General features: G+C 43.5%; 1 protein-coding gene across 2 annotated transcripts in view; it reads right to left on the reverse strand.

The window, feature by feature from the left end:
• The window catches only part of ENOSF1 (enolase superfamily member 1), a 30,522-nt gene extending 16,264 nt beyond the window's left edge, over positions 1-14,258 (reverse strand). The window contains exons 1-5 of one of the 2 annotated variants that reach the window (XM_039217737.1): positions 13,995-14,258; positions 8,268-8,376; positions 3,236-3,351; positions 1,219-1,305; positions 830-856 (exon numbers count right to left, since the gene is read on the reverse strand). In XM_039217737.1, coding sequence (XP_039073668.1) covers positions 830-856; positions 1,219-1,305; positions 3,236-3,351; positions 8,268-8,376; positions 13,995-14,078 — 423 coding nt within the window. In that variant the 5' untranslated portion in view covers positions 14,079-14,258. The remainder of the gene's footprint in view (positions 1-829; positions 857-1,218; positions 1,306-3,235; positions 3,352-8,267; positions 8,377-13,994) is intronic. The other variant, XM_039217745.1, reaches the window with a different exon arrangement.
• Positions 14,259-15,256: the final 998 nt, after the last annotated feature.

Consider the following 15,256-nt stretch of genomic DNA (forward strand, 5'->3'; position numbering starts at 1 on the left):
CCAGAGAATAGACAATGTCTGCTGACCAGCAAATAGTCTTCAAGGCCAAGGTGCTCTTTGTTTCTCCTAAATGGTGATGCCAAAAAATAACAGGGCCTTCTGCTGACTACCAGAATTTTAGTGAGCACATAAGACATCACCCTAATGCAGCTGATACTCAAAGACGTTAAGTGACATGCCTCAGGTCAACCTGCCAGAAAGTAGAGGAGCCCACATTCAAAGCCAGGTCTACCTGGGTCTGAAGGTCACCCCCCTTAACTTGGCCATTGCCCAGACTTTTTTTTCTCCTCCCCTGGCAGAAGCTTTTCCCTACCCACAAACAGGACAAGGAGAAAGGAAACATCCAGGTGCATATCTTTTGCGTTTGGCTCCTTCTCTTCTGGAATCGGATAGTGGAGTCTAAATTCAAAGTGACCAGATGGTATCTTAATAATAACATCTTGCTCTTCAGAGTTTTGGGAAGGACTTTTATCATTTGGTCTTTCAACCAATTCTATGAGGTTCTCAAAGAAATCACGATTATCCCTTTTTCATAATTGGGAAATGGAGGCTCCCATGTGCGAAGGCTCCACAGTGGGGAGGCAGGACCCAAAGTCAAAGCTTCCCATGGGCCACTCTGTGTGGGCAACAGCAAGCTGTCACCACAAATATCAGAACAGAAATATTAAGGTTTACTGGGGTTTTGCTTCATCATCACTTTGGTGATCCATAGACAATCCTGAATATATTTGCTGATTATCAAAAGGCAAGTAATCCACAAAATCCATCTCATTTATACTGCAACACTATTAAAATAGTTAAACATTATAATGTCAAAGAATTTACTTACCATGTCAACAAGTAACTTCCACAGAGGCTTGAAAAAAAAAAAGAATTTTAAAACATGTGTAAAGTGTGCATTTTTTTCCCGTGAAAGTAAACGCCACTCCCACTTTCAAACACCTGCCCACCAGCCCACCTGCACACCTGGGGCTCTAACGCTTCCTCCTAACTCCTCACCTTTGCTGCTCTCCCATTTCCTTCTCAGCCCTTTCTAACGTACTCCTAGGGTTTCCTAACTACTGCCAAGGAGAAAACACATGAAACCAACTTCCATATTGCTTTTGGAGGCCTGCGTCTTTTGTCTTTAGAAGGCTGCTTGTTGAGGAAGTATTTAGCCCTCAGCTGTGTTTTGGATTATTTCACAGAGCTCCTACAAGTGCTCCTCCGATGAGTTACCTTTCCCTCCTGCTTGGCCCACAGGTCCCACACAGCGTTGAGAACGGCTGCTGTCGCCAGATGCACAACACCTTTCTCAGGACCGATCTGGTTCGGAAGCAAAATACACCAGCGTTTCTTAGACATTAAAGTGACAGGTCTCCTAGCCAGGGACATATTTCAAGAGTTAAAAGGCATCAATAAAAGCTCACAATAAGGTTAAGCTTTTTAAATAAACTTTTTTTTTTTTTTTTCAGTTTTAGAGGTGATGGGAAGAGGAGCAGAGGGATTGACAGAGAATCCCAAGTAGGCTCCACGGTGAGCATGGAGCCCGATCTCACAACCCTGGGATCACGACCAGAGCCAAAATCAAGAGTCAGGTGCTCAACTGACTGAGCCACCCAGGTGCCTCATGCTTTTTTTTTTCCCCCTGAAAGTTTCTAACCTATAGAAACGTTGCAAGAGCAGTAAAAAAACAAAACAAAACAAAACAAAACAAAAAACTCCTTCATATCACTACCCCCAACTCTCTCTCTCTGTATGTATATATAGACAAATATATATAAATTATATAAATACAATTGATTTTACTGAACCATTTAAGTTGCAAATATCATGCTCCTCGAACCCTAAATACTTCTGTGTGTAGGTCCTAAAAACAAGGACATTTTCTCACATAACAATAGTACAATGATCAAATTCAGGGCATATAAATTGATAGAATACTACTGCCTAAAAGACAGTCCATAATCAAATTCTGCCAATTGTCTCAATAATGTACTTTATTTTATTAACATATTGCATTTGGTTGTTCTGTCTCTTCAGTCTCTTTATCTGGAATAGTTTTTCTTATTTTTTTTTTTAAAGAAGATGTTGATATTTTAAAGAACATGGGCTAAGTGATCTGTAACAGTGTCTCTCAGTTTGGGTTGGTCTAGGGTTCCCTCATGACTGGGATTCAGGTCATACTTTTTTGGCACAAATTCTAAGTAAGCAATAATGTCCTTTTGGTTTTTTATTAGACCTATTACCTTTCAGCACTTAGGTAAGTCAGTGTCCACCGAGCTGTTATACTGTGAGGTTACCATTTTCCCTAAGTAAGGAGATTACTATTGTCCCCAGATTTGGGCATCCATTGATGATTCTTCCCTCATTCAACTATGGCTACAATGTTTGCAATACAGTGATTGTCTAACATTATTGTTCCTTTTACATTTTTTGTGTTCTATTATAATGACAAGCTTTCCCTGGATGCATGTTTACTACCTGAATGGACCCAGGGATTCTTATGTTTTTCAATGAGTTATAAGCTATTACTAACATATTTATATTGATCCTTGAATTGTCCCAGATTTGGCCAGTGGGGACTTCTTCAAGGGAATGCCTTTAAAAGTAAGTTCAACTTGCTTTGCAGGAAGTTAAAAATGAAATGCAATGGCAATACAGAAAGTGCCTTTCCTGTGCCTTTCTCTGTGCGTGGATGAGAAACTGAGCAGAGTTAGGAAAAGACAGAGGTGATGTCAGAGACGAGGGCAAGGTCCCAGGTATTGGACCGATCTTACTGTGACAGAATCCTTCCTCCAGAGCCTCACTCTTCTCATGCCTTGAACTTAGGGTTCAAAATATAGACCTATACACATAAAAGTGCTCTGGTCTCCATCTTTTTGACTTTGTTCTTATGTTTCTGGCTGTAATAACTTCCTCCCCCAACTCTAGTATCTCCCCCAGAAAGGCTGCCCATTCAGTACTTTATCTTCTAGAGGTTCCAGAACACTTCTTCCATTCAAGGAGTAGAGATGAGGTCCATAGGGCAGAGATAGCTCTCGGGATCCAAATGTATCCAGATTCAAGTCTTATAGAAAGGAATATCAATAACTTCAAAATACTGATTGTCTAAATGGTTCAAGCCCTAATTTAATACAATGTTTTACCTTAAAATTGTAAGCCTGTCTCTGTTTTCACATTTGTTGCAATCAAAGCACATCTTAGACCTTAGTAACATTACTTATAGGAACATTTTATAAAATAGGTCCCTTACCCATCTGAGCTGCCCATCACTTGTGAGCTGCCTGTAGAAGCCTCTGAAGTCACCAACGATGTCCCTGAGGTCCTTGTTAAGCACGTGGTGGGCAAGAGCATTCACAGCACAGACAACTATTAAATAAGGATTCGATTCTTGTATATGTTTTGGTATGATATCAATAAATTAAGACATGAAAACACCATAAACTAATATGGGATTTTATGAAAGAAACTTTAAATACAAAAGGTACATGTTTTATTTTGTTTTTAAAGTTTATTTATTTTTAGAGAGAGAGAGTGTGAGAGAGAATCCCAAGCAGACTCCCCACTGTCAGCACAGAGCATGACACTGGGCTTGATCCCACAAATCGTCAGATCATGACCTGAGTTGACTGAGTCACCCAGGTGTCCCTAAAGGTACATGTTTTTAAGTACTGTCTCAAGTATGTCTTCTATGTTTGTCAAAATATCACACATATACAATAACTGTTAATCCAAACACTGAGCTTAATATCTGAGCACAGCAAGTACATTTTGAATGGTTGCCATGTGAAAACCTGAGCCATTAGGTATGAAAGTTTATTTCATTTTTTGATATGAAAATTTAAATCATATTCCCAATCTATTTTCTTATTCACTTCAGTTTCAAAACCAAACTTTGCTATTTCATTGTTCCTAAGGAATAAAGAGACTGATCAAATTTTTAAAAAAGCAGTGGGGGGAAGTGCCTGAGTGGTTCAGTTGGTTACATGTCTGACTCTTGATTTCAGTTCAGGTCATGATCCCAGAGTTGTGGGATTGAGTCCTGCATCAGGTTCTGTGCTGAGCCTAGAGCCCACTTGAGATTCTCTCTCTCTCCCCCCCTCCAACTCTCTGGCATGCTCCCTCTCTCTCTCTCTTTCTCTCTAAAATTAAAAACAAATTTTTTTTAAAGAACCTTCCAATTATTGGCAAGCATAGAAAATATCTTGAAGTCACACTATAACACACTATTAAAGATTAAATGAATCAGAAATAAACATAAGACATGTAAAATGTTAAGGTACATGAAAACACTTTTCTTAAATATTGTTTTCTTATTGATTTATTTGATATATGCTTTTTTAATTTATTTATTTTGAGAGAGAGAGATAAAAAGTGTGTGTAGCGGGAGAGGGGCAGAGAGAGAGACAGAGCGAAATTCCAAGCAATTACTGTGCTATCAGCGCAGATCAACACAGCGCTAGGTCTCACAGACTGACCATGACCTGAGCTGAAATCAAGAGTCAGACATTTAACCTACTGAGCTACCCAGGCACCCCAATATATGTTTTCTTAAATAATTTGAAAGCTAAACTTAATTTGGTTCAGCATTACAACACCCATTTTTTTTGGTATTTTACTTAAAAAAGACTTTATTGTGTTATTTCAGATAAAGAATAAGTAACAAATTGAATGGGAAAGACCCTTCTACCCTTCATTCTAGAAAGTACTTAGTCTATGCATAAATGGCCAAAATAATCAAATCAAGTCATCTACTTAGCCCCAAAGCAATTAATTTGTTATAAATTTTTTTTGATAAATTTGTTGTTTGGTGTTGCCATTCTTTGATGTTACTCAGGTCATTTCATAGGAAAGCTGTTCTACTAACTACTGGTGCAGTTTTACTATCCTCCAGATCCTCAGAGAAAGACCTTTGACCTATTTGAAACAAGCTGTTGGGATATGCCTGGCTTCTACATGGAACAGTGTTCATAGATGAATGCACACCTGCTCTCAAATGTAGCATCAGGGCTGGAACAACTGGTCCATGTTCTCTAGGGCTTTTGTTAAGGGCTATAGAATCATTCCAGTTCAGGTACGCATTCCCTAGAACTGTGAAAAGACAGAATCCTCCTCACGTCTTGATGGTTGGTGCTCTTGGATTAAAGACATCTGAAGAGCCAGTCAGCAATTCACAAAGAGGTATATACCATCATCTAGATAAAACCTCCATCTCATTGATGAGACAGCTGCTAGAAATCACTGATGAAGCATACCTCTGGTTTGCCTCCCATGGAAAATGCACTTAACAGAAGTTGAGGATGAGATCATCTTTCACAGCTCTAAAAGATGCACAAGCAGTGCTAATGTATTCATCAATAGTACAGATTTTCCTGGCTCAAAAGGAGGGCACTGTAAGAAGGTAACTAAAATTTGGTGCATTCCACAGAAATCTGGTTAGTGGAGGTCATCCAGTGTATAGGATAGTCTGCATCAGGTTTGCTTTGATGCCATGGGTGGGAAATGCATCTGGAAAAAATTGGCCATTGAAGGCAGTGTCTTGCTGACTCTCTGGCACCTTCTGGCACAGGAAGGGCAAGTCAATAAGGCCAATGGATGACCGTGGGTGTCTAAGCCTGAACCAAGGCTGGTTTGAACCCTTATGGCTGTTTTCTGTCTATTTAGAAATTCTTCTTTCTTCATTTTTTCCCCCTCTATTTTTAAAAAAACTATATTGGTGTATTCTATACATTAAAAATATAACCATAACCCTCCCTTCTTGTCTCTCTCACACATGCATGCAAGCACTACCTTCACAGTAATGATGAAAGCATTATTTTTTTTCTCTTTTTCTTTTTTCAATCATAAAAGAACGCACAGGTAAGTAAGCTGGTAAAAGTGCAAGAGAACTGTGATGTGCCAATGGAATGTTTTTTCAACTTGAATGCAAATGCCATGTAACACATTCAGTGAGACTGCAGTGAATCACCTGAAATATGGAACAAGTTTAAAGTTAAAATGGGGACGCCTGGGTGGCTCAGTCCATAGAGCGTCTGACTCTTGATTTCCGTTCAGGTCATCATCTCTCATTTCGGGAGTTGGAGCCCTGTGTTGAGCCCTGCGTTGGGATTCTCTTTCTCTCTGCCCCTCTCACTCTCTTGTGCATTCTCTCCCTTTCTCCCTATCTCTAAATAGATAAATAAACTTAAAAAACCCCTTATAGTTAAAATGGGTTCTGTCACATTGTGGTTTGAAAAAGGCTTTGGAAGCCAACTACATCACTGCAAAAGAGCCATTTATTATAGGCATAGAGACATGGGAAGTGATTTACCCCTGGCTGAGATATCTATCAGGAGAGCTGGGAGGGGATGGGAATGTAGGAGGGAGAGGTCAGTGAAGGCCCAAAGCACAGAGCTCAGCAACCAGAGAGGGGAGCCTCCTATCTCCTATCTTATGTCTGTGAGCACACAACACGCATGGGGTCCCTCTATGGTGTGCCCCAGGCAGCAAAGTTCAAAGTCTCGGCTATTACCAGAGTGGTTCCAATGGTCTGTCCCATAACATATTTTGTAAGCTTGCTGAGGTTCATGCAACCTTTGGGGGCCGCCTTATATGGTCTGCAATATGGAGAAGGCAGCTTGTTAAAGTACTCAACTTACACCAGAGACAATTAAAGTTGTGGGAGAAGCTGACACAGCTCAGAAACCTATCATGGTTGGCAGTCACTGCCTTGAGGAAAACATTAACAGCAAATGGTTGACTTAATGGGGAGGGAGACAGGAAATCATTGTCGAGTCTCTTCCTGCTACCTGGCAAAGTCCTAGTATCCTTCAAGACTAATCTCAAAGCCTCACCTCTGTTCTGAAGCTGCACATGGCCCTCTTGGAAAATGAACTAATCCTCTCTCTGTTTAACTTGTACCAAGTTGTTGTTGTTGTTGTTGTTGTTGTTTTTTAATGTTTATGTTTTAGAGAGAGAGACAGAGTGAAAGTTGGGGAGGGGCAGAGAGAGAGGGAGACACAGAATCCAAAGCAGCTCCAGGCTCTGAGCTGTTAGCACAGAGCCTGATGCAGGGTTCCTACTCACGAAATGTGAGATCATGACCTGAGATGAACACTTAACCCACTAAGCCACCAGGTGCCCCTAACTTGTACCAAGTTTTTAAAGTGTCCTTCTAGGGGCAGCTGGGTGGCTCAGTTGGTTAAGTGTTGGACTCTTGATCTCAGCTCAGGTTTTTATCTCAGGGTCGTGAGTTCAAGCCTCATGTTGGGCTCCATGCTGGGCTTAGAGCCCACTTAAAAAATTAATAAAAATAAAACAAAATAAAAGTTAAAACTGTCCTTCCCACACTGCATGATTGTTTCTTTTAAAGTTCAAGAAAGGTTCCCTTGTCCTACCTACACACACATGCACACACACATACACACTCCTTTCATCTGCTTGACAATATTAGAATCTTTCAGTGAGGCAAGACTTCCATTTTGCATCTAGGGAGAGCTGACAATGCAAGTATTTATGGAAGAGGTGTTGTATCACCACCAAAGTTGCAGATTCTGTTTCCTTCCTTCCTAGATCCTCACTCACTGACTATCATAATTTGGTTTCAGATCTTAATGACCCCTGGAAATTGATCTGGCAAAGGTCATCTTTCTGTACTTCTTGAATTTTGTTCCTTGTGCATGGATTATGTATTTCAAAAAAAAATTAAATAATTTGTATTTAAATGTGGAAAGAAAGTACTTTAGGCAGTCAGGAGTTCGGTGGGGCTAGCTAGCTAAGCAACTGTCTGGGCCTCCGTTTCCTTATCTCTAAAGAATGAGTGCCGCAGGACCACCACTGAGCTCTCTCCAGCTCTGAGAGAATGACTCTACTGGTGGCTCAGTGTGCCTCCTGCACAACCTGCTTTCCGAGATGAAAGCTCTGAAGCTGGGCAGCCAGAGACCCTTCTGCCATGAAGAGCAGTGAACTTGAAACCACTTGGTATGAAGTACTTTGAAGAGTGAAGGGATCACTGTGCACATCACACTAAGCCTTTCTACACAAGTGCCCATTGGTCCCTCTGGTGTCCCTCAACCACCCCAGCCTAGCTCAGAAAAAGAAACAGTCTGAGATTCACAGATATTCCCACAGTCCCTCGATGACTGCGAGAAGGGCCAAGTTCTGCCACCTTTTCTCCCAATGAAACAAACTATGAAACACTGTTTTTAATCACCTTGAACAGTGTACATACAGAGAAAAGTAAGGTCACCATGGGAATCTAAGTGCAAATTAAGCATTCTGGAAACTTAAGAGAGTGTTCAACTCACCAACGTCCGTGCCTTTTCCCAGAGTGAAGGTAATTCCATACCCCTTGAGCCCATCTTCCGCATCGGTCTCTAAGACAACATACGCAGCTGAATAATCGGGGTCTGTGTGCTGCAGGAAAAATGTGCCCCGCCCCAAAGGCAAATGTGAGAAATCCAAACATACACCTCAGAATATCACATAAGAACAGAAAATGCAACAAGAGGGGTGCCTGGGTGGCTCAGTCGGTTAAGCATCTGACTTCAGCTCAGGTCATGTTCTCATGGTTCGTATGTTTGAGCCCCATGTAGGGCTCTGTGCTGACAGCTCAGAGCCTAGATCCTGCTTCAGATTCTGTGTCTTCCTCTCTCTCTGCCCCTCCGCTGCTCATGCTATCCTCTCTCTCTCTCTCAAAAATAAACAAATGTTAAAAAACTTAAAACAAAAGACAACAGGGAAAAGACAACAAGAAAAGCTCCAATCTGATGGAACCCTTGGTGTACCCCATTTTCTGGAGGAGTTCTAAATGGACAAAGGGAAAGTCCTTCTGAAGGATCCATATTATTTTAACAAGGGCAACATGTCCATTTTTAGTGCCAGTTTACAATTATGTCTCCTGTGATGATCAGCTTACATTTTAATCCAGGAGTTTTCACCTAAACTGCCTCTCTCAGCTTTTGAGCAGAGCTATATTCACAAGTTTTGGTTTTTGTTTTTGGTTTGTTTGTTTGTTTTTGTTTAAGAAAGAGACAGAGCATAAATGGGGGAGGACAAAGGGGGAGAGACGGAGAGGAGAGAATCTCGAGCAGCCTCCACACTAACCACCCTGGGATCATGACCTCAGCCGAAATCAAGTCAGACACTCAACTAACTGAGCCCCCCAAGTAGCTTCAAATGGAAGCAGCCGAGTCTTCAGAAAGCCTCACAGAAAACTGAGTGTATCTTAGTTGCAATTTGTACCAGGGCTGAAAAGACAATGGCACAGGTTCAGAGGAGATCACTGAGGTAAAACAAAGAATTAAAACTTCAAAACAAATTAGACTATTCTTTGTTTTTTAACTTTCTACTATCAATGGTATTTTATTTTTTATTTTTTTATATATATATTTTTTAATGTTTTTTTTTTTTTATTTATTTCTAGGAGAGAGAGAGAGAGACAGCGTGAGCAGGGGAGGGTCAGAGAGAGACGGAGTCACAGACTGAAACAGGCTCCAGGCTCTGAGCTGGCAGTCAGCACAGAGCCCGATGCGGGGCTCGAACCCACGNCACAGACTGAAACAGGCTCCAGGCTCTGAGCTGGCAGTCAGCACAGAGCCCGATGCGGGGCTCGAACCCACGAACCGCGAGATCATGACCTAAGCGAAAGTCGGACGCTTAACCGACTAAGCCACCCAGGCGCTATCAATGGTATTTTAATAAGTGTTTACTGATGGACTATTCTGAAACTCAACACTACTTGTCAAGATGGGGGAGGTGAAAAAAAAACCAGTCTGTCTCTAGCAATCTCTCATACAGTGGGGAGAAGAAGCCTACACACAAGAACCAGGTGAGCATGGTTGTTAGGATAGTACAACGTCATATGCTGATGTGTGGTCGAAGCACCACAGAAGGGCAAGAGGGAAAGCAGAGAGGAAGCAGGGAATGAAGACATTGGAATGGCCAAAGGGACAGATGAAGGCATGCGGGCAATGGAAAGCAATACGAAACCCTGAGGCCTGGGAGACAGAGGAGTAAAAGGCCCCTGAAGTGCTGGATGGCAAATAATGGAGACTAGCCTGGATGGGGGTATGGGAGCAGATAATTAATGCCCCCCAAAGCCAGCCAGAAGACCTGAATGCATCAATAAGGAATGCAGGATGCAACTAGTGAAGAATTGGGCGATGACAATTTATTACTGTTTTTATTGTTATTGTTATTATTATATAACATTTGTTGTTCTGGCACACTGTTCTCAGAGCTACTTAATTTAATCCTCACAACAATATTATAAAGTAGATGCTATTATCCCTGACAGATGAGGAAACTGGCTGTAAAGAGGCAGAATTGAAATCTGCATGTTCAGGGAAGGGAAGAAGGCACACAGAGTGGACAGGAGATCTTCGTCTGGCATCAAAGCTTAGTGGGGCATTGGGTGTAAAGGGGTGCTGAGCTGTGTATCAGAGACTGTGCGCTGTGCTGACCTGACACAGATATGTGCGCCCTGAAGAAAGTTACAGTTTAGAAGCCATGGTTACAAAAACTCTACTAACATGAAGCAGAACATGGTAAGTCTCTGGGAGAAAGGCAAACTAAGGAAGCCAGGCAGAGAGCACTATTAGCTGAATGCAGTCAAAGCTGGAGGAGGCTTTATGATGAAAATAGAATCTTGAGCTAGTCAGTTGAGGATGGGGAGCTTTGCAGCAGTGAGGCAGGGCATGAAGGACCTAGGGGTGAGGGGAGAATACCTTCTGTGACAGTGGCAGTGAAGAGACAATTAAGGGCAAGACTGGAGTGCCTGGGTGGCTCAGTCAGCTAAGCGTCCTATTCTTGGTTTCGGCTCAGGTCGTGATCTCACAGTTTGTGAGTTCAAGCCCTGCACTGGGCTCCATGATGACAGTGCAAAGTCTGCTTGGGATTCTCTCTCTTCCTCCCTCTCTCTCTGCCCCTTCCTCCTCCCCCTCTCTCAATAAATAAACTTAAAAAAAGAAAAAGGAAAAGGAAAGACTGAAATGTGTCTCAGGGTTGGTGACACCCTGGTTTGACCACTGGGTTTCAGAGAGAGAAGATCCAGAAATGAGATCCAAGAATCACTGGCATACAAGGGGGCACTGAAGCCATCAACACAGAGTCTTACAGGGAGTGTGCAGTGAGGTGGGGGTGGGGATGTGGGGGAAGTGGGGAGCAGCCTTGAAGCCTCAGTATAGGAAGTAGCAGCAGCCAAAAAAAAAAAAAAAAAGGAAGTAGCAGCAGCCAACCAGGGGGCAGAATGATGGCAGGAAGAGGAGGCTCAGCAGACAACATGACATGTAGACCAAGGGAAGGACCCTGGAAGCAGAAATAACATCAATCCCAAGAGAAGGAAGGAAACAGAAGTTGATTTTGGATGAAGGAGGAAATAAATGTAAAGGCTGGAGGCCAACAGGAATGAACCAATAATTTAGCATATGGTGGGAAAGGAGCAGACAAAGAAGGAAGTAGAGGAGTCAGGGTCAAGGAAAGGTGATTCCAAAATAGGAATCCCTGTCTATGTGGGATAGAAAAGGAACCACTGGAAAAAGACTGAAGAAGAAAATACTGAAGATGCAGGGGAGGAGAATGGGGGCCTCAGCAGTCAAGAAGGGTGGGAATGGGGACACAGCAGAATAGTTTGGGAGGACAGGACTTAAAGGATAAAGGGAAAGAAAGATGAGAATGATGGTTTGGAGATGGGATCAAGGGTTTGTTTTCACTCTCCTGGGTGATGCAGTGGGCAGTGTTCTAACTGCTGGGGGTGCAGGAAAGGGAGCCAGAGAGAGAGAGAGTGGTCTGACACAGGCATTCCAGGGAGCTCAGCAGACAATAGGGAAAGGAGAGGAAATGGATGGTTAGAAAGTGGTGGGGTCAGTGGGAGCTGGGCTGTGAGCCCATAGCCCCAGGGCTTCTGGAATCTTGATGAGTGCTTAGACAAGCAAGCAACTTATAAGTACACCCAGCCTTGAGCATTCCACTTTTCCTAAAAGGCAGATAAAAAAAAAAAAAAAGCACAGCTGGAATCCTTTACTTCTAACAGATTTGGGGACTTCATGAAAATATCCTACTTCTGATCAGGAAGGCTCACTCTGCTGCTAAGTGCTGGATTTAGCTGAATTGCTGAGCTCAGCATGCCATGAGGGCACAGAAGTAGTACCACCAAGAATTGCAAAATAGCACATTCTATTAAGAAGGCACCTAAGAATCAGCACATTAACACACCCCATACCTCTGGAAGATAAATACTTAAGTATTTATGAGTTTGCTATACAGATATCAGATAACCTCTCCTGGCCCAGAGGTCATAAACCACTCAGGCCCAGGGACAAATTCCATTTCTTAAATTATTCTACAGTACGTCAGGCTACTTTAACGCTTCAAAAATTCAAAGCAGAGGAAAATCTAGACCAGAGCCCCTTCTGCTTTAGTTTCCTCATATGTAAATAGTAATTACAGCCAACACTTTTGATGGCTTTCTGTGTCAAACGCTTTACAGGCATCTCATTTAATGCACGAAGCAGATACTATTATACTCATGTATGGAGAAGATAACCAAGGATTAGAGAGAATGAGTGGTTTAGCCACAGCTGCTATACCTCAGAGGGGTAAAGGTGGTTGCACTAGATCAGGTCTTGAATTTTACAAGGCAGGGAAATGTCAAACATTTGGAGATCCACAAAGGACTGCCAACTGGGCATTTTTTAAGTCATTTACCATAATATAAGAACACATAAGGATTTTAAAAAGTGAGAATAACTTAATCTCAGAATAAAGGACATTCCTTTTTTTCTAAGTTTATTTAGTTTGAGAGAGAGAGAGAGAGAGAGAGAGAGAGAGAGAGGATCCTAAGCAGGCTCCACGCTGTCAGTGCAAAGCCTGATGTGGGGTTCAAACTCACAAACCATGAGATCAAGCCCTGAGCCAAAATCAAGAGCCAGATACTTAACCAACTGAGGCACACAGGTGCCCCTAAAGGATGTTCTTTTAAATGTCAGAACTTTGGTTGTAGCACTTTTTAAATGAGAAGCTTATTTTTAAAAAATATTTCGAGTATACAAAGAACATAGGTAATGTACTGATATTGGCCTGCCTAGCACCCACGTAGGAAGCACATTACAGGATGAATTGAGTCCTCTGGTACTCATTCCCCTCCCTCCACACAGGCAACAAGTAACCATTATCCTAACATGGATGTTTCTCACTTCCCATCATGTGTTTACACATGAAGATCCAGTGGGTGATAGGCCTCAGGGAGGCCCAGAGGTCATAAACCACTGGGGCCCAGAGACAAACTCCATTTCTTAAATTATTCGGCAGTAAACTCCTTCTTATATTTGGAAACTACTGCACTGGATGGTGATAGGTGGGAGAAATCCCTCTAAACACTCTCAATAAGCAAAAAACTCCCTTCAGTATTTAGGTGGAAGCCTGTGCCTTTACTGCATTTCTAAAGACTGGAATTTGCATAACTCTCTACAGTGGCAAATCCTTTACAACGTTTTGGTAATTTCATGACAGCCATCCGCCCCTCTAACCCGTCACATGACCCAGAGTTACTACCAGCTTGTTTGGTTTCCTAGCCAGAGCGTGACTTCAATTCACAGATGGGCCCAAGATGCCCAGAGGTTAAGGGTCTTTTCCACATCACACAGCAAATTGTGGAAGTGGCAGGATCACCACCCCAAACACCCAGTACCCCACCACAAACTCCACCTCTCAGGACAGAAGAAGCCAGCCATGTGTTCTAAGGTTTCATTGGTGAGGATTCAACAAAACCACTTTGCTGTCGTTCGCATATTATGCATTTTATCATTTACAGCAAAACGCAAATCGTAAATGTAAAAACAGGAAATCTTAAACGTCAAAAGAAAAAAAAATAAGAAAAAAGAAAAAGCCCCGGGGGGTGGAGAGTTTCTGGTTACTTTACTCTCCTTCTCAGCCTCCGCCTTTGCAAGAGCAACAGTTCCAAAGTAGGGAACCTCTGCGACCCGCCGGCCTGCCCGCGCCTGCTCCGGGCCTGGGCGTCCTCGCGGCTAACTTACCATAGCGTCCGAGCCGTGGCCCCCCAGCGACGTGGGGAAGCGCACGTCGCGCACCGAGAGCCTGGAGATCCTGCCCCGAACCATGTCGCCGCCGCCGCCGCCGCCGCCGCCGCGCACCCCGAGTTGCTGCCGCAGACTCTGCTCGGGACCCAGTGAGCAGCGGGAGGGGCAGAGCCCGGCCAGGCGGGCGCTGATTGGCCGCGCCGGCCGCGCCCGAGAACTTGTCGGGACCGCGTTGGAGGCTCGGTTCCCGGCTCCCGGGGACGCGCGAGTGGTTCCCGCCGCGTCTGTGACCCGGTGCTGCCCCACCTGGCCCTCGCGAGGATTCGCTCCGGGTCGCGGCGGACCCGAGACTAGGGGGCCGTCCCGGCAGGACCCTTTCCCACGGAGTGACCACCTCGGGAGGCGCCCAAGACCAAGGAGCAGGGTCTGACCAGAGTGCGACTGCCTAGAAGCACATTTGGGCCACGGGTTCTACTCCTCACCTGAGTCAGCGGACCGATGCCGGCGCAGCCAGTGGAGACGCTAGAAAATCCATCTTTAATTGACCTCAGCCCGTTTGCCACCTGAGAAATTAAGAAGCAAGTCACCATTTATTACACCCCTTCTGATGCAGAGTACTTTATATTACCTCTTATCTGTCCAGCTCTGCAAGGCCATTTTCATTTTATTTGTGAAGAAATGAGATTCAGAAAGATTAAATGATTTGCTCAAGGACACACGGCTAGTTAAGTGGCAGAGTGTCCTGGCTGCAAACCCTGGGCTCTGTCCTCTAGATTGCAGGGACTCAAGAAGGAACATGGTGAAAGCTGTGGCTTATAAAGCACACTGACCCTTTGCTTTCACGTACAGTGCAGCGCCTTTCAGTTCCTACCTTCGGGAAATGCTTTGAAGAATAAATGTTTGGGAAGCAATGCTGTAATGTTATTCTATTAATTTGTGTTTCTGTGGATATGGCAGGGATATTTTCAGGGATGCCCATGTCACCTCTGGATGCATATAATCCTATTGGATGAATTACTCTGGTGTAAGGCTTAGATCAACTCAAATGTCTGTGGAGGCTGGGTAGGCACCAACGGCAAACAGGAGTGAGGAAATAGGCCACTGTGATGGCAGCTAAAGGACTTTGCTCTTTTAAAGAAGTAGCCAGTTAGCTCCAGCTTCCAGTGGTCCTGTGGGAATTAGAGACTTGGGTTGCTTTAAGTTCTCATTTCCCAAGAGAAGTCTGAAATTCAAATGTTAATATGAACTAGACTTCCTTT

The sequence above is a fragment of the Hyaena hyaena genome, unplaced genomic scaffold (assembly GCF_003009895.1).
Source record: "Hyaena hyaena isolate Hyena2069 unplaced genomic scaffold, ASM300989v1 scaffold_14, whole genome shotgun sequence".
Classification (NCBI taxonomy): Eukaryota; Metazoa; Chordata; class Mammalia; order Carnivora; family Hyaenidae; genus Hyaena; species Hyaena hyaena.